This window comes from Myotis myotis, unplaced genomic scaffold (assembly GCF_014108235.1).
Source record: "Myotis myotis isolate mMyoMyo1 unplaced genomic scaffold, mMyoMyo1.p scaffold_m19_p_3, whole genome shotgun sequence".
Lineage (NCBI taxonomy): Eukaryota > Metazoa > Chordata > Mammalia > Chiroptera > Vespertilionidae > Myotis > Myotis myotis.
In genome coordinates, this window is record NW_023416335.1 from 59,489,415 (window position 1) to 59,507,645 (window position 18,231).

The 18,231-nt window shown below is 40.1% G+C and overlaps 1 protein-coding gene across 14 annotated transcripts in view; it reads left to right on the top strand.

Annotated features, from left to right (window-relative positions):
* Positions 1-18,231, top strand: part of KLF12 (Kruppel like factor 12) — a 446,590-nt gene that overhangs the window by 366,025 nt on the left and 62,334 nt on the right. For all 14 annotated transcript variants that reach the window (XM_036302000.1, XM_036302007.1, XM_036302009.1 and 11 more), the window contains one exon: positions 10,632-10,694. In XM_036302000.1, the coding sequence (XP_036157893.1) occupies positions 10,632-10,694 (63 nt within the window). The remainder of the gene's footprint in view (positions 1-10,631; positions 10,695-18,231) is intronic.

Sequence of the window (18,231 nt, forward strand, 5' to 3'; positions counted from 1 at the left end):
GTAGGCTGATGTGGGTCCAATGCTTTTCCTGGACAACACCTGGGCCACATCACTTTTTCTCATTGTCTCTTACACTCTGTACTTTATCATTAGTGTATATTAAATATATGAATATATGTATTACATTGTTATATTTACTTCTCTATTTTTCCAGATTATTATATTATGAGTTCTCATCATCTCTTCTTACTTGTAGAGCAGTAAGTTATGTGTACCTACTTTGTACCAGATGTAGGGTCCAATACTGGGCAAGTCATGGAGAGTTAAAGAGGAATAGCTCCTGCTTTTCACTGAATTATCGTGTCTCTATATAACTGCAGACCTGGTAAGTTCTATGCAGGACAAAGAAGAGAATAGTGAGAGTCTATAATATACAGACGTAATCCTTTTTGGTGAGTCATGTGTAGTGAGGTGATACGTGAGCTGAGAGCCGGGTGTGAGTAAGTTAACTGGATGCAGGGACAGAAGGCCTGTAACGGGGCCTACATAAAAGGAATAACTCATGCAAAGGCATTGAGCCAAGAGAAACTGAAAGGAGATTGGGGATCACAGGAAGCAGGGGAAAGGAAAGGGGACATTTCTGGAAAATGAAGCTTAAGGTGAGCAGGGGCCAGATCATAGGCATTTAGTTCATGTTGAGATGTCGGTCTATTTCAAGAGCTGTGAAAAGCCACTAAGGGATAATGGAGCAAGAAGAACAGATTTGCCTTTTAAAAAGAACACCATGGCTCTAGTGCAGCAAATGGATTGGGGAGAAGGTTTGGGGTTAGTGCTGATAAGAGAGGAGTGGGTTAAGATAGGTTAGTGACTGTGCAAATGAAAAGTGGAAAGAATGAAGACAGTGTAGGGGACAGGACAGAAATGGGTTGGATATGGGGAGAGGAGGTCAGTTAAGGATGCCTCCTGGGTTTCTGGGCTGTTTACAGAATTGATATCAGTGCCATTTGCTGCCCAGGGCAGCACTGAAAGAAAAACAGATTACTTGGGGCTTTTCTGACATCAGGGTAGAGAAGATCCTGTCTTACCTCTCTTGATATTGATCTGACCTAAATTCAGTCATGAGGCTCCAACGTCTCATCAATAAGTGAGGATATCTGGCTTTCCCTGATTGAGTAGGAAGAGGGTTTTAAAGTTATCCAAGAAGATATAGTGTTTCCTGGTGTCCTACCCTTGCTCTACAGGTATCCTGCCTCTATGAAAATCGGGGCTTATCTGCCATTTATATGATAAAGATGCTCACATCTCTAGATCGCTTCCTCAAGTTCTCTGCTGAACCCCAGGTCTGTATATGCGCCTGACAGAAACTCATTGTATTCTTTTTAATCCCAAATATGATCTTTATTCCTTATATTGGCTCTTCTGACCACCATCTCAGACACCAAGGTGTTACCCATATCTGTTCTCTTAATTCCGCCTTGCCTCCCCACACTTTGAGTATATTTCCACCAAATCTCAGGGGTACAGCTAACTTAGTATGTATCCATCTTCCTTTTTCTCCTCCCCCAACCCTCTGTCATTCCCACTACTTCCATGATTACATAAGCTCCAGCCCCTCCAGGCCTGCCAGACCCTTTACTGTAGTCACACAGAACAATTTTTAGTTTTGCTATTGGACATATTTACCCTCAGTGTTTCTCTGAATTGTCCTAGATAAACTTCCAGGTCCACTGCAAAGCTTAATTAAGATGTCCCTTTTGTCTACTCTTATGGTCATTTATCACACTGCACCATTATGGTCAATTGTTTGTCTAAACACATGTCATGCTGTAGGCTTCCTGAAGTCAGGAACCATGTTTTCATAGATGTAATGCCCCTTCCCCTGACACAGTTGGCAGTACTTGTGAGCTTGGAACAGTGCCTGGCACAATAGATGTTCAATTAGTATTTAAATTAATGAATAAATAATAGGTAGTAATAACATCGGTTAAATTAAAGATATAAGTGATGTGTATATATTTCTGAGCAACAGAAGATTAATATTATTCGACAGCTGACTGCCCCAATTACTAACTCTGTATTCAGACATTTATTGACTGATCTGTATTCTAACTATGAATGAACATCCTAGCTCATCTCCCCCTAAAGTTTCTAAGAAACTTCCCCTCACACCGCAATGCACTCTCCTATAGAGAGGACTAATGTAGCTCCTCTTCTTGGAGTTATCTTCCTAGCATCATTCACTCCTGATTCTGAAAGTTTCACTTATCCTTCACATTCCAGCCTAAAGGTCTCTTCCTCGGACCTTTTCTGTTATTTCACAGTTTGAATTAATTCTAACCTCTTCTTCACTCCAATAAAACTTGAAATCTCCTTTCATTTTTCTACCCCATTCTATGATTGTCGCTACCTGTTTATCTCAACTAGACTTTAAGCATCTGGAAGACAGAGATCCTGTCTTACTCCACAATGCAAGATTTCATTGAAAGTTGTTGAGTAAAGTTTGTTGGATTTAATTAATGTTGATCAATTATCCTGGGAATGTTTAATAAATAATTCTGTGGCATAGCTCAGATTTCTAAATCTAAAACTTTTTATTTTCTACATCTCATGGCTTATCTAATGTCTATTATGTGCTTATTGTGCTAAGCTCTGAGGATGGCATCATGACAGGGACCGTGTTGGTGCATGGCCATTGTCATCCACCCTGGAAGTTCCAGTCTAGTAGGAAAATAGGGCTAAGTATCCAACAGGTACTTATTGAGTGTGCACTGCACTGCATGGCAGGTAATGGAGATATGATGGTGAGCAAAACGAGTAAAGTTCCCTTGTCCCTTGGAGCATATTGTCAAGTTGAAGAGACAGGCGAGTTAAACTTACAAACAAGTGTAATCTTCCATTAACATGTGCTAAGTACCCTATGCTGTGAGAACTTGGAGTGAGTTGACCTAGACCTGGAGGTTCTGGATGGCTTCTTAGAGTTAAGCATCAACTAACCAGGTGACAAAGGAGGGAGGGGACCCTTCAGTGTCACTGCCACACACAGAGCAAGAGGGGTGTTGGGAGAAGAGGCTGGGATTAATTCATATGCTTGTGCAAACCAAATGTCCTCCTTTTAGAATTCCTCATTCTGTTGGTGCATGGCTGAAATACATGCTGTTCCCTTCAAAATACTATATTTTTAACAAAACTTACACTGTTAGAGTAGACAGGAAAAAATTATCCCATTAATTCTATATGATGTTCCAGTTCAGCCCACTCTTCTGAAAATAACATCAATGGCTTTGCATGTGAGAAGGAGGCAAATATAGTGGGGAGGTAAGGTCTTTGAAAAAATATCTGGCATTCCTAAAGGCCATCTAATCAGTGGCTTGGTAAAAGCAGAGAATAAAAATGTACCACATAATGTAAACACTGGTCATGCTTATTTTTATTGGATCAAGTCTAGTATATATATATATATGTATATGTATATATTATAATAAAAACTAGAGGCCCAGTGCACGGATTCATGCACATAGAAAGGAAATTAATTAGACGGTAGCCGGTGGGGCGGGACTGGGCGAGACAGGCCAGACATGCCCTGGAGCCAACCTCCTGTGGTCCCTCCCAAGCCGGCCACACCTGGGGCAGCGCCGGGGCTCAAAGAGCATCTGGGGAGTGAGCTGGGTCCCTCCGGCAGGTGGGGTCCCTCAGCCTGCCCTGCGGGGATGGGGCAGAAACTGGCAGTCTGACATCCCACGAGGGGTCCTGCAGTGCAAGAGGGACTCTACAAAGTGGCTGTCACTTGGCAGCTCCTGCATTAAGTGTCTGTCCCCTGGTGGTCAGTGCGCGTCATACCTTCCAGCCGGTTGGCCGGTCGCTTAGCCTTTTATATATATAGATATCCAGGTTCACCTGAATAACCATGAGAACTTGTATTCAGCACAACTATGTATGAAAAAGAAACAATACTAACAATTACTTTAAAATTACCTTTCATGTGATTCTGCATAGGTAAATGCTGATATTTAAAAATAATTGTAGAATTATTTCTAGATTAATATTTTACAAATGTAGTAAACTCAGTTCTTACAGTGTATATTATCCTATCTAATAATAGACAAACATGGTAATTAACCATACCTCTGCTACACTTCCCACTGGCTAATGAGGGTGATATGCAAATTAACTGCCAACCAAGATGGCGGCCAGCAGCCAGGCAGCTGAAGCGAACATGAGGCTTGCTTGCTCCAGTGATGGAGGAGGCCAAGTTTCCCCGCCTGCCACAGCCCAGCTCTGAGCTGCACTCTATGCAACAATGTTGCAATTATAGAAGCTAAACAATCCCCAGATACCTGCTTTCAGCCAGCCAGCCTCTGAGCTAGAGCCGCAACAAAGTTTCAATTACAGAAGGTAAATAAATCCCAGAATAAAAAAAAAAAAGAAAAAAAGGAGAGACTGGGAGCTTCAGTTGCAGGCTTGGCCCACCTGAAAACAGCCCTCAGCCCCTCATCTAGGCTGAAATATATATATATTTCAGAGTGGAAGGGAGAGGGAGAGAGAGATAGAAACATCAATGATGAGAGAGAATCATTGATCGGCTGCCTTCTGGGGATCAAGCCTATAACCTGGGCATGTGGCCTTGACCGGAATTGAACCTGAGACACTTCACTCTGCAGGCCAGTTCTCTATCCATTGAGCCAAACAACTAGGGTGAAAGGAAAGAACATCTTCAAGTTAGGATTGAAAAATCTGAGTCTGGTATTCAGAGAAGATAGAGGCATAATGATAGAGATGGAAATTTGAGGGTCATTATAATATGGATGGAATATAAGGCCTTTAGCTGAGGCCCTAATCAAGGTTATGTGCGTAACTGTATTGGAGACTCTTGTGAGTTAAAATTGGGAAGAGAAAGGTCATAGGAAAGAGAGCCTCAGGCCAGGCCAACATTTAGAATTCAAAAGAATGAGAGAGGGAGCTTCAAGCAAAGGAGAAAAAAAAAAAAAGGACAGAAGCCAGAGAATGTCACTGATGCTGATTAAAGAAAGCTTTTTCAGGATTGAGTGATCAGTGACTGCTAAGAATTTGAGAAGATGAGGACTGGGGGTTAACCATTGGATTTGAAAACATGGAGGCTATTGATGGTGATGATAGGAATGATTTCATCGCAGGGGTGTGAACACACACTGGATTGGATTCTAGAAAAAAAAAGAAAGAGAGAGAGTAGATGTAGCTAGAATTAATTTTACCATATACACTTACATGTGTTGTACATTTTGTATTTAAATAGAAATATTAGTAACAAGGAATTTTCATAAACAGTTAAAGAGAGAACAGAGTGTATTACATAGTACTATGAATGTATTTTTGTGAGTACCCACATGGTCTGCTATTTAGTACAGTGCCAACTTTAAGCCAGAAAACAACATCATTTATACTATAGAATGTAGAATTGGACTTAATTTACCTTATTGCATCCTCTAGGTTCTTGTGGAGGGAATATACTGGTGTGGGCATATAGGAAAGTTTACAGTTGTAAGTACATGAAACACAGAGTTTATTCTTGTATTATTATTTATTAGCTAGGGGCCTGGTGCACAAAATTCATGCATGGGGGGTGGGCTGCCCTCAGCCCAGCCTGCACCCTCTCCAATCTGGGACTCCTCAAGGGATGTCCGACTGCCCGTTTAGGCCTGATCCCACCAGGATTGTTGGCTCCCAACCACTCGCCTGCCTGCCTGCCTGATTGCCCCTAACCGCTTCTGCCTGCCAGCCTGATAGATGCCTAACTGCTCCCCTGCCAGCCCAATTGCCCTAACTGCCCTCCCCTGCCAACCTGGTCACCCCCTACTGCCCTCCCCTGCAGGCCTGGTCCCTCCAACTGCCCTCACCTGCAGGGCTGGTCCCCCCAACTGCCCTCCCTCCCCTGCAGACCTGGTTCCCCCAACTGCCCTCCCCTTCAGGCCTGGTCAACCCCAATTGCCCTCCCTTTCAGGCCTGGTCCTTCCCAACTTCCCTCCCCTGCTGGCCATCTTGTGTCCACATGGGGGTGGCCATCTTGTGTGTTGTAGTGATGGTCAATTTGCATATTACCTATTTATTAGATAGGATTATTGTATTATTTTCTATATGAACAACTGTAAACCTACTTTTACCCACCCACCCCTGTCTATGTGGTCTTAAGGGCTGGAAGGTAATTTGAAGCAGGACAAGTCAGCTATACCTTATATTCAAGTTTGGATTTTGCTGTTCACTAGCTGTGTGACCATGGCAAGTTATCTAACTCTTCTAAACCTATTTTCTCAAACTTAAAATGTGGGTAATAAGGATATAAGCATAAAATAAGATAATGTACCTAAAGTCCTAAGCATGGGGTCTAGCACATAGTAAGGTCTTAGTAAATGGAAGTGATTTTGTATCGCTGTGATTATTTACTTGTTCTTGAATGGGACATAACTGAACACAGGTCTTCTAATAAACAATAGAAAAATGAGGTACCGTAGAGTAAGCCATGTTAGAAATCACATTATTTGGTTCATGTTACTCTATATGTGCTCATTTCTCTTTGTTACCTCATCTTTAGGCAAGTCATAGAAGCACAGTAGTTAAGACTGCAGGCTCTATAGAGCACAATTGTTGTCTTAGTCACTTGGAATGAGCTGGATATTCAGTTTCCATGTTCCTATCCCTTCCAATATAATCAGCTCTGCTAGTGATAACAGCTAACTTCTTCCTGGGTACCAAGCACTATTCTAAACACTTTACACAGCTATTAACTCATTTAAATCTCCCAGCCCTAGAGGGTGGTTATCATTGTTGCCTCCATTTGTACACGTGAGAAAACTGAAGCACAGAGAGGTTAAGTAACTCACCCTAGGATGACACTGTTGATCAAAGGTGGAGCTGGAATTCCATCCCAGGCAGCCTGGTTACACAGTGTGTACTGTACATTTCATCCTAATTTCATTGGAGGCTGCAAGATTGAAATTAAATTGTCACATTTCAGTTGTCACTGCTTTTCAGTGATGGGGATAGTAAAAAGGTTGGATCGGTACCCTTCCCCAGCAGTTCCTCTGTGATCAGTAATTTGTGCAGGGTGTCCGGTTTTCACATCCTACTTCCAACCACCAGCCATTCTGTTGCTTCATGACAAATTTGAAAAGCAGAGTGATCATATTCTCTTACCTCTAAATATTAGTCATTAAAATACAAAACTTAACGGTTAGCTCCTTTGGTGCTTATGCCCAAAGAAGGAAGCGTCATTTCTGTATTAAGATATCTAAGAAGTTCTCACATGCTTAGCAGGAAAGCTAAGCCCAGCACTGGGTAAATGCTGTCTGCCTCAGACACTGAGTAAGTGTGTATAAATAGAACAGTTGGTGTGCATGGCCTGAATGGTGCAGCTTCCCATTTTCTATGTAATGTAAATCACCAATGTGAGCATTTCCATCTGACATAAACTGTCAGTCGCAGAAGAGCACATTGTAGGATTCAGTACATGTTACACAACAACCAAGATTGCCCTTTTTCTCCAGCATGGTGATTTTTTTTTTTCTTTTCATATCCAGCAGTTAGTACTGAGGCCTGAAACCCTTAGTTACAGAACAAAGTGGCTTAGCAGTAATCAAGCCTGTGTGAGGCTAAGGAAAGAATAATGAATGTTCCCTGCAAGCTTCCTGCCTAGATGCAGGTGCAGGAATCAGGGGGTCATGAATAATGCATGACATGCAGATTAGGTGGTAGTTTCTCCTACTGGGGTTTTGACTTTGCTACCTGCCTGGCTGCTACATGTGGAAAGGTGGTAGGCGATGGCAAAAGTGCCACAAAAAAAGACTTTAAAGACTGAGCTCACGAAAAACACTGCTTAGCCTTTTGAAGAAATAAAATTTGGGAGATAGCTGAATGTAAACCTTTATGGTGTACTTTATTAGGTGAAATAAGCTCCAGGTTATCCATTTACTAATTTGGGGAAGGGGAAAAAGCTTTCTTGTTTTACCATTTTCATTGAAGAAATGCTATAATTTTGGGAATTCTTTGAAGACTGTTAAACTGTTATAGAAATTACCTGCTTATAGTATTTGATATATGGATGGGTCAGTGAAGTGTTACTGCAAGATACAAATACCTAGAGAATATTATAATTAAAGGTCAAACAGGCCTGTTTTTCTCTGCTGATATATGCAATGAGAACCATCAATAAGAGAATATATTTACTAGTAAACTTCAACAGGTGGAATGATCATGATGAATAGAAATCCCAGGGTTAAGGAGGAAGCAGTAAAAGAGATAAACTTTTAAAGGCTAGAGAGTGAATTAAATAACTGTATTTGGGCTATTACTTTTTAAAGCTTTATTTAGGCAGCATAACTCTGACACCCCAGTGGGGATGCAGGGGAGGTTCAAGAGGATTTCCGGTGTTTCCCCTTAGGACGGGGCCTTTAACTGGGGAGACATTTTTTTGGCTCACAGTTCCATTTTGATGATTGTATTTCAAGCAGACAAACTGAAAGAAATAAAAAAGAAGAAAAAAGAGAGTTTTGCTACCTTTCGAATACTTCCTACACGTTTCTACGGCATGTTTTTCCTCTCTCCTCAATTTGGGATGCTGGACTATGAACAGGCTTTCATTTCTAGCCCAGTCTGCCATTTCCGCTAGGCCCCAGTTTGGCCCAGCGCCAAGACCAACAGGTGATCCTTGTAGCTGCAAAACAGCAGGAAGTGGGCCTTGCTTGAATGAGACAGTTCACCAGAGGGGCTGTCTGGCCTCCCTCCATCTTTCTGCATAATTAACATCCCCTCCCCCATGCAGAGCAGAAAATCTGTGCTGAGCAGCTCAGCTGCAGCAGCCATTGAGAAGTGCTGTGAGGGAAAGAATGTTAATAAGAGAAGTTGGAAGAAATAAGCCTTCCGGGTGCAAAGTGCAGTCTGGCTCTGGCTGTACTGAAAGACTGCAAGTTGGCCCTTCTGAGTGGCTAGACCTGTATTATCTGTTTTGAAATGTGATTTCCACTTGCTAAACACCATGGAAAACCAGGGTTCTGAGGAACTTTGGAACTTTTGGTTCTAACCAGGCTTCGACAGGAGTTTAAAACCCCTGTGTTTTTTTTTTTCTTTCTGTCTTGTAAATAAGGGTAATGTCTGAAATGGATACAGGCAACAGGGGGCTGGGGGGAGGCAATGGAGGGATAAGGACACATATGTAATATCTTAATCAATAAAGAAAAAAATTAAATAAGAAATAAATAAATCTTTAAAAAAAGAGCAATGTCTGAGACATAAAGAGTCAAGCTAAGACAAGCTAAAACACTGCCTAGACCTCACAAGTCCTAGTAACATTAGAACGAAGCGGGAAGTTGGCCAGGAGGAAGCAGGAAGTAGGGCACGTGGCGCTGCCAGTGAGGGACCCACAGAGAGGGGGAGGTGCAGCAGCCGGCTTGTGATTGGAAGGTGTCAGCAGGTCACGGACATTTAAACTGTTTCCAGTGGATGACTCCAGCCCTGGAAGCTTGTACAACAGTCTAGTCTTTACTTCTTTATTATTTAGCTAAAGTTTTTAATTGACTTTGCATTCTTCAAAGCCCAAAGCTGTAGAGCATCACATCTAGAAGGTCTTTTTTCTAGAAATTAACTATTGGCCCCTCTTTCCTCCCCCAGACTCTGTTCCTGGACATTTGGATGAAATTATTGTAGGGGAGGAAAAAAGTTTTCCCTGTATCCGCTCAGGTTCAGTGAGGGCGGAGGCTGAAAATTAAATTGACAAAAGACAAATTAGCAAGAGGGGAAAAAGCCCAGCAGTTCATATGTATACCATGCAAACATGTAAAAGTACTGAGTGATAAGTAACTCAAAACGTGATTAGAATTTGGAGCTTATACTGTCACCATTTTAACAAAGGCTGATAAATTGTGGAGAAAGAACTAGTCAAAAGAAAAGGGGTCTGGGCTTCAATGGGGGATAAACTGTAAGAAGGTGAGTAGGAAATATATAGGAAAAATAATGGTAAATAAAGGTTTTTTTAGGCAGACTCATTTCAGTACCATCTCTGGTGATAAGACTTATACCATGTACTACTCTTCCCGGGATGGGAGAGAGGGACACCTTTACAAGTGCAAATTTTCTTTCCAAAAGATAAGTTTATGTCCTGCTATTAGGCCTGTAAAAGAAGATAGAGAGCTCCTCCCATGTCTGCTGTTTCTCAGTTACTTTTAGCTGAAAATAATCCTTACGCCAAAGTAGCATATTTTGGGGTGGCATATCCTGATCCCCTTATAATCTTGCTTTATTAAGTCTAGAAGTTAACTGAGAAAGTGTGCACTTAGACTGTCTCTTATGTCCCTCCTTCCCCGCATGTAGGAATAGGTAGCAGAAAGGGCCCATTTAGGGCAGGTACTCTAGTTGGTAACTCTTTGTTGGACTGAATGAATGAAATCAGTTGATTAAAACTGCTGGTCCTCTTTTGGGGGTCTTCACAGTGAACATATGAGAAACTCTTGTCATGGTATAGGTGGTACAGAAAGGAAAAGAGAGACCCTTAAGGTTTGTAGGCATAGGAACTTACCTGCATCCATTTACTAAGAGGTGATCAGGTTCTTGGGGATTTGATAGTAAAGCAAGTCTAAAAGATTATTTATAAACCAGATTCCTTTTTATTTGTTCATTTGTAATTGGGAATATGCTTTTTCAATGACTAGATTACTCTCATCTACCTACAGGGTACATCCGTCCCCAGTATCAAGGGTCAGGGGAAGTCGAATGAATAATCAGAAGTTTGCTTGGTGAGTACACAGTCTAAATTATGAGAATGTTTCAGTTTTATGGGAAATTTTAATAGATCTGTGTTATAACAAAATAGAATTATTTCTGTTCCTCTGTAGAGCAGCAGTTTTCAACAGGTGTGCCTCAAGAATTTTTAAAACATGTAATACCTGACTATTTAGTCAGGGACACTGACCTCTTTTCTCTTAGATTGTGAAATAAAAAATGACAACAGCCAAAACAACAGTAGCCATCTGGGGTGAATGAATCAAGATTATACCTACTTTTTTTGGGGGTGAGGGGGTTCAGGTCAGCAAAAAAGACAATATATTTTTGGCGTGCTGCAGAATTTTAGTAATTAGTTTATGTGTGCTATGAAATGAAAAAGTTTGAAAGTCCATCTACAGAGAATGTGTTTCTACTAACTGAATTTCGTTGTCTCCCTTTCCTTTGAAAAATTCCTTTCCAGCCAAAACTCTTTACTCACTAAAAACTGAATGTAATATTTTTTTTCATAACAGATATATTTCCCAGGATTGTCAACTGTTACATTTTTAAAAAATGTTTCTCCTTTTTGGAAAATACTGTAAGCTTTTCAAGTGGGATTTCGGCAATAATTTAGATTTTTCTCAGGCACCAACTTCTACTTCATTGTAAAGTAATCTTTACAATGTAATCTAAATGTAATCTTTACAATGTAATCTAAATGTAATCTACAAAGTAATATAAAAGCCTAAGCGATCATTATGATCAGACAACTGGACTGGCCGGTAGCTATGACATGCACTGACCACCAGGGGGCAGACACTCAATGCAGGAGCTGCCCCCTGGTGGTCAGTGCGCTCCCACAGCCAACCTCCTGTGGTCCCTTCTCCCAGCCGGCCAGCCCCCATTGGCCCCGATTGACCCTGGTCGCCCCTGATCATCGGACAGGCTGTGGGACCCTACCCATGCATGAATTCGTGTACTGGGCCTCTAGTCTATTATATTAATTTTGCTGATTATTATTTAGATGTGTGTGTTTTTCTGACTAGGCTTTAAATATCCAGGGATTTTATTTTTAAATTTGGGAAATACAAATATCTTCTTTCACTGACCAGCTTTTGAACAGAAATATAGATGGAAATTATCAGAAATGACCTGAAAAGTTAGTTCAACCACAAATCATTCATTGATTCTATAAAGAAGCGATTTAAGATGTTTTATAAATTTTTTATGTGAAACAAAAAAATTAATTAATTAATGTGGGTTTAAAATCCATTATGTTCACATTAACTACTCCATTGCACAACATTACTCTTTCTAAACGTAATGTATCTTCATAAAAGAAGGAAGAAAAGAAGGATTGATTGAACTTGAGCTTTGTACTGTTTACTTCAGGAGTGAGTGGAAATGCACAGGTATCCATTTTTACTTCACTGAATTGTGCTTAGGATGAGATTTTGATTAAAAATCATGGCTTTTTTTTTAAGTATGGGAAGATGATTACAAAAGCTTGAGCTTCCAAATTAATTTTATTCCTAAATCAGGATTATTTTTAGACACATAATAATGATTCTTTGAATTTGAATGGTGTCTAATCAGCTCACCTCCCTTCCCCCATTAAATCGAATTAACCCTCACAATAGCTTGGTGATGTTGTTAAATATTATGCTTTTCTTTTTTCGCAGAGAGGGAAATGGAACACAGATGATGCAGCTATTTGCTTACACACTGTCTGAAAGCTGGGGCCTCCTACATGCTTTCTCATGGTCACTAAAGCATATTGTCCCCATCCAACCTAGGAAGCTGAGGGGAAAATAGCGCTGCTGGCCATTACATAAAAGAACAGGGAGAAACCGGGGCTTTTCCTGACTGCACGGAACTGATATTCCTTCTCAGCACACAGCATATTGCACTAAAGAAACTTTATCGCATGTAGAGACTATGAGATGCTCAAGTGAGCAACGTAAGTTAATGGATAGAGTGCAACAATGTCAGTTATGAGATCCATTTTCTACAACTTATTTTACTAATTGTGGAACATTGAGTAAGTAACAATTATTCTTTCCTTCAATTTTTCTTCCCGGAGGATTAGAGTAATGATAACTCATTCCTACATAACTTATAGCACATTATTCGGTTAGTAAGTTCAAACCACTTTTATCTCCTGAGAAGTAAGCCATGAAAAACAGAAAAGATTTTTACTATTAGCCTTGATAAAATTAAAATTCAACTTTTATTTATTCAGCAGTTTTATTTGCTGTCCCTGGCTGTGTGCAAGGCACTAGATTAGCAAGATAAATAAAGCATGGTTTCTGTTCTCAAGGGGCTCACTGTCTTGTAGGGTGTGTGTGTGTGTGTGTGTCATCACACATGTAATATACAATATTATGTGATGTCATATAAACAAGACATAAAAATTCTCTAAGGAGATATATTCATAGTATAATGTGCAGAGGGAAATATTATCAACTCTATTTAATACTAATTTGAGAGTAGGTCATGAGAAGGGAGAAAGTATAGAAGAAGGAAAGGAATTATGAGAAAACCAATCCTGGAGACGGTTTTTGAGTAAAGACCCAGAATTAGTAGGAAAAGCAGAGGGTTGAAGTAGTGCCTTCTTTATAAATTGAAAAACATTTACAAGGACCTGGAGACATTTCTGAATGAACTATAGTAGGAGCATTTGGCCATGTGCTTCATTTGGTCATGAGTTAGTTTGAATTCCTAGTGTATGTACTACCTTGAATGTTCCTTAAGTAAACACTGCGAAGCTGGTACATGGAAATAAATCACCCAGCTGGGACGAAGCCAGTGAATCACCCAGCATCTACCTCTGGTCAGCTGATAATCACTCACTGTTTCTTTGTGAAATATTGGCTCTGAGAGTTCAGGAAGTTTAAATACTCATGTTCAGCAAGGGAGATGGAGGAAAAGTGACCCTTGCTCTCCCCCAAATAAAAGTGTGGGGTAATTTATAGAGTTAGATGTGAAATTCAACACCAGCTTGGCTCCAGATTGAGTGAGATCTGCAAACACTCTTATGTGAGTGACTTAGGTGATTTTTGTGAAGTGGCATTAGCAAATGCTTTATTCAGGTAAAAAAATGGTGTTCATCAAACAAGAAATTAAACCCCAGGAAAAGATGAAAAGTCTGGAATTTGTAAGTTAGGGGTAGAAAATGCATGACAATTGGTAGGTTGCAAATGTCAGTGGCTGTGGTTGAGCTATCAAACCAGTGTTTATCATTGAGTAAAGATGGTTTAAAAGTTTAAGTGGTGTTTTTCTTTACAAAATGTTAATATGAGAGGCGGCATCCACTGGCCTCATTCCTGTGGCAGCATTTCCTCTGGAGATGAAGAAATGTGTGGAAAAGGATTTCTGTTCAAGGCAAACAAACCTGTTGGAATGGAAAGAAAATGTAACAAATGTGTGTATCCAGGGAGAAGATGAAAGCACCGCATGTAAGGGGTCCAAACAGATGTTAGGATGGAGCCAGGTTGCTGTAACTACCTGCTAACTCCCAGGGATTAAAGAATGACAATAAGAACTTCTGTCAGGATATATTAGCACCCCAGCAAAGAACACGGGATCATTGCACAACTACAGCCCCTTAAAGGCAACAACCCAGGCCAGACATAAACTCTCCATCAGAATGGCTCTCCCCTCACAGCCAGCCCACAATAGTTATACTTCTTGATTTGAGGATTCATAAAGCCTTTGAAGTTTAGCATATGAATTTCCTTCTTTATTTCATGAGTCATATCTTGCCTCTTCCCTCCAACATTGGCCCTAAGAGTTGATCACACCTTCCTTTGTCCAATAACTATATATACTTTTTTAAAGATCATTTGCCACTCTCTCTTGCATGTGGTAATGCCAGGAAAATATTTTGCTCCATTTGAGGCAACTTGGAGGAATAGGGCAAACATTATTAGAAAGTTGGATATGCAGATAGACTTTTGTTCTTTACAGATCTTTTTGTATAAGGCTATTATATTCTGATATCAAACCCACATAAAGTAGCTGTTTTCAAGTCATCTTTTAGCTGTTTTATCCCCGAAGATATAATAGAAACTTGGACCCCATGTTTGGTGGGAGCAAGACAGGGTGGGGCTTGGTAGAGAATATGGCTGAACTGAACATTGAAGTTAATTTAAGGCTCCAAAATTCTCTAAATCAGTGTATTCTGAAGACATCCATATTAGCATGTGCTTGTTTTTAGCTTTTTACCCTTTCTTCTCTCCCCTGCACTTCTAGAACCCTTCTACCCTGCTCCAGTTGTAAACTTTTAAAGGACGGGCATATATTATTTTTGATGATGGTGGTAATAGTAGCTGTGCTCTGCACTTGGAACATCCATCTAGAGCTATTATGTAACAGTGGTAGTGGGTGTTACATGATAGAGACTTTATGGGCAATGTACATGATGACATAGAAAATAAAGTGTTGTTAATAGGAATTTTCATTAGTAAAATAGAAGTAATTTTCTCTAACCAATTGGATGCTGCCATTATTAGTCTAAATTATGATTTATTTCTTACCCACATGCCTGCAATGTTATGCAGCTGTATACACAAAGAGGCTCCAGTTTTGAATAGAGTATCAGTGCAAATGATGACACATTCTGAGTGTGAATCACATTTCACATTTGGATGTGATAAAGTTCTGTGTCACAAATCTTGGCGGAGGGCAGGAAGAGCCTTTACACACTGACGTTTTATGGTGGGAGATGGAGTGCCACAATGAACTTAAATATTTAATGCATACAGTTGCAAATGTTAGGCATGACTTCATAGACTCCTTCTGGAAAATATAACTAGTAGAAATCTTTGTCATAAAAAAAAAGAACAGTCATTCTTGTTTAAAGCATCTCCTTAAAAGAGGAAAGCACTGAAGTCATTGATATTGGAAGAAACCTCTCAGAAAGCTGATGCAGAGCTAGCCCTTTAAGGAGAGACATAGCATTTCCAAATGTAGTCGTTATCAATTTCCAAGCTGTAGAAGAGATGTCAGCATCATTGGGTTCAGTTCAACTCACTTTCCAAAATGTAACATGTCAGCAGGGGGCATCAACCCAGGCTTTGCACACTGGCCAGTCATCTTTCTGCTACTCAGCAGTTACCTACTGTTGGAGAAATGCAGAAGATAAAATAAGACGAATACTTAATTCATTGTGAGCTAAGCAGAAGGTTTTTGTCTGGAAAACTCCCATGATATTGATATGACAGGGGCAGAAAAAGGAGAAGTAGGAGAGGCCTAATGAAGACATTGCTGCCCACTCCCATATGTGGCAGTTACTCCCTGCCAACATGTTTATCATCATGGTGTGGCTTCTTGCATGCTCATTATTTGTAGATAATATGGATTATGTTATCTTAATTACCAGAGCATTCCACTGCTTTGCTTTTTTACTTACAGGGGAAAAATTATGATAATTTATATGGACTTTAATATGTGAAGTTTCCAGTTCCCCAAATCCCTAGCCTTCCTGGTTTCTTTAATCCATATATGTTGATAAATAAGTAACAGTAGGTTGCCTTTAGATTTCATTTATAGGTGTCATTCATATAATCATGAGCCAGTTTGTAAGTTCTCTGTATCCACTGGCTTACAATGAAAAGAAGTGCCTCCAGGATGTTGCTACACTTTAAATCCCTCCAAATTCACACCTTTATAAAATGTTGCAGTGCAGGATCTGCTGTTAAATTCTTTTTTAAAAATAATTTTTTAAAAAAATATATTTTATTGATTTTTTACAGAGAGGAAGGGAGAGGGATAGAGAGTTGGAAACATCGATGAGAGAGAAACATCGATCAGCTGCCTCTTTCATACTCCCTACTGGGGATGTGCCCGCAACCAAGGTACATGCCCTTGACCGGAATCAATCCTGGGACCTTTGAGTCCGCAGGCCGACGCTCTATCCACTGAGCCAAACCGGTCAGGGCTTAAAAATAATTCTTTATTGTTGAAAGTATTACTTATGTCCCCCTTTTCCCCCCATTATCCCCCTCCAGCCCACCCCTGCCCCCCACCTTCACCACCCTATTTTCTGTGTCCATGGGTTATGCATATATGCATACAAGGTCTTTGGTTGATGACCTCCCCTCCTCCCTCCCGCGCCTGCCTTCTGAGATTCCGCACTCTGTTCCATGCTTCCATGTCTCTGGATCCACTCCGTTCATCAGTTTATTTTGTTACTTAGATTCCACATATGAGTGAGATTATGTGATACTTGCCTTTCTCTGACTCACTTATTTCACTTAGCATGATACTCTCCAGGTCCCTCCATGCTGTCTCAAAGGGTAAGAGATTCTTCTTTTTTACTGCTACATAGTATTCCATGGTATAAGTGCAGCACAGCTTGTTCATCCACTCATCTACTGATGGACACTTGGGCTGTTTCCAGATCTTAGCTATTGTAAATTGTGCTGCTCTGAACATATGGGTACATACATTCTTTCTGATTGGTGTTTCTGGTTTCTTAGGATCTATGCCTAGAAGTGGGATCACTGGGTCAAATGGCAGTTCCATGTTTAATTTTTTGAGAAAACTCCATACTGTTCTCCACAGTGGCTGCACCAGTCTGCATTCCCACCAGCAGTGTACTAGGGTTCCCTTTTCCCCACATCCTCACCAGCACTTGTCATTTGTTGATTTTTTGATGATAGCCATTCTGACAGGTGTGAGGTGTTACCTCATTGTCATTTTAATTTGCATCCCTCTGATGATCAGTGACTTTGAGCATTTTTTCATATGTCTCTTGGCCATCTACAGGTCTGCTTTGGAGAAGTGTCTATTTAAGTCCTTTGCCAATTTTTTAATTGGGTTGTTTGTCTTTCTTCTGTTAAGTTGTATGAGTTCCTTATATATTTTGGATATTAACCCTTTATCAGATGTATCGGCTTGCCAAATATGTTCTCCTGTACAGTGGGGTTCCTTTTCATTTTGTTGATTGTTTCTTTTGATGTGAAGAAGCTTTTTATTTCATGTAGTCCCATTGGTTTATTTTCTCCTTAGTTTCCCTTGCCCTAGGAAATACATCTGTAAACATATTGCTATGAGAGATGTCTGAGATTTTGCTACCTATGGTTTCTTCTATGATTTTTATGGTTTCCTGTCTTACATTTAAGTCTTTTATCCATTTTGAGTTTATTCTTGTGTATGGTGTAAATTGGTGGTCTAGTTTCTTTTTTTTTTTTTTTTTTGCATGATTCTGTCCAATTTTTCCCAACACCATTTATTGAAGAGACTCTCTTGACTCTATTATATGCTCTTGCCTCCTTTGTAAAATATTGAGTGTAATGGCTTGGTTCAATTTCTGGGTTCTCCATTCTGTTCCATTGATCTGTATGCCTGTTCTTATGTCAGTACCAGGCTGTTTTGATTATGGTGGCTTTGTAGTATAGCTTGAAATTTAGTATTGTGATTCCTCAAACTTTGCTTTTCTTTCTCGAGATTGCTGCAGCTATTTGGGGTCTTTTTTGATTCCATATAAATTTTTGGAATATTTGTTCTAGATCTGTGAAGTATTCTGTTGGTATTTTAATAGGGATTACATTGAATCTGTAGATT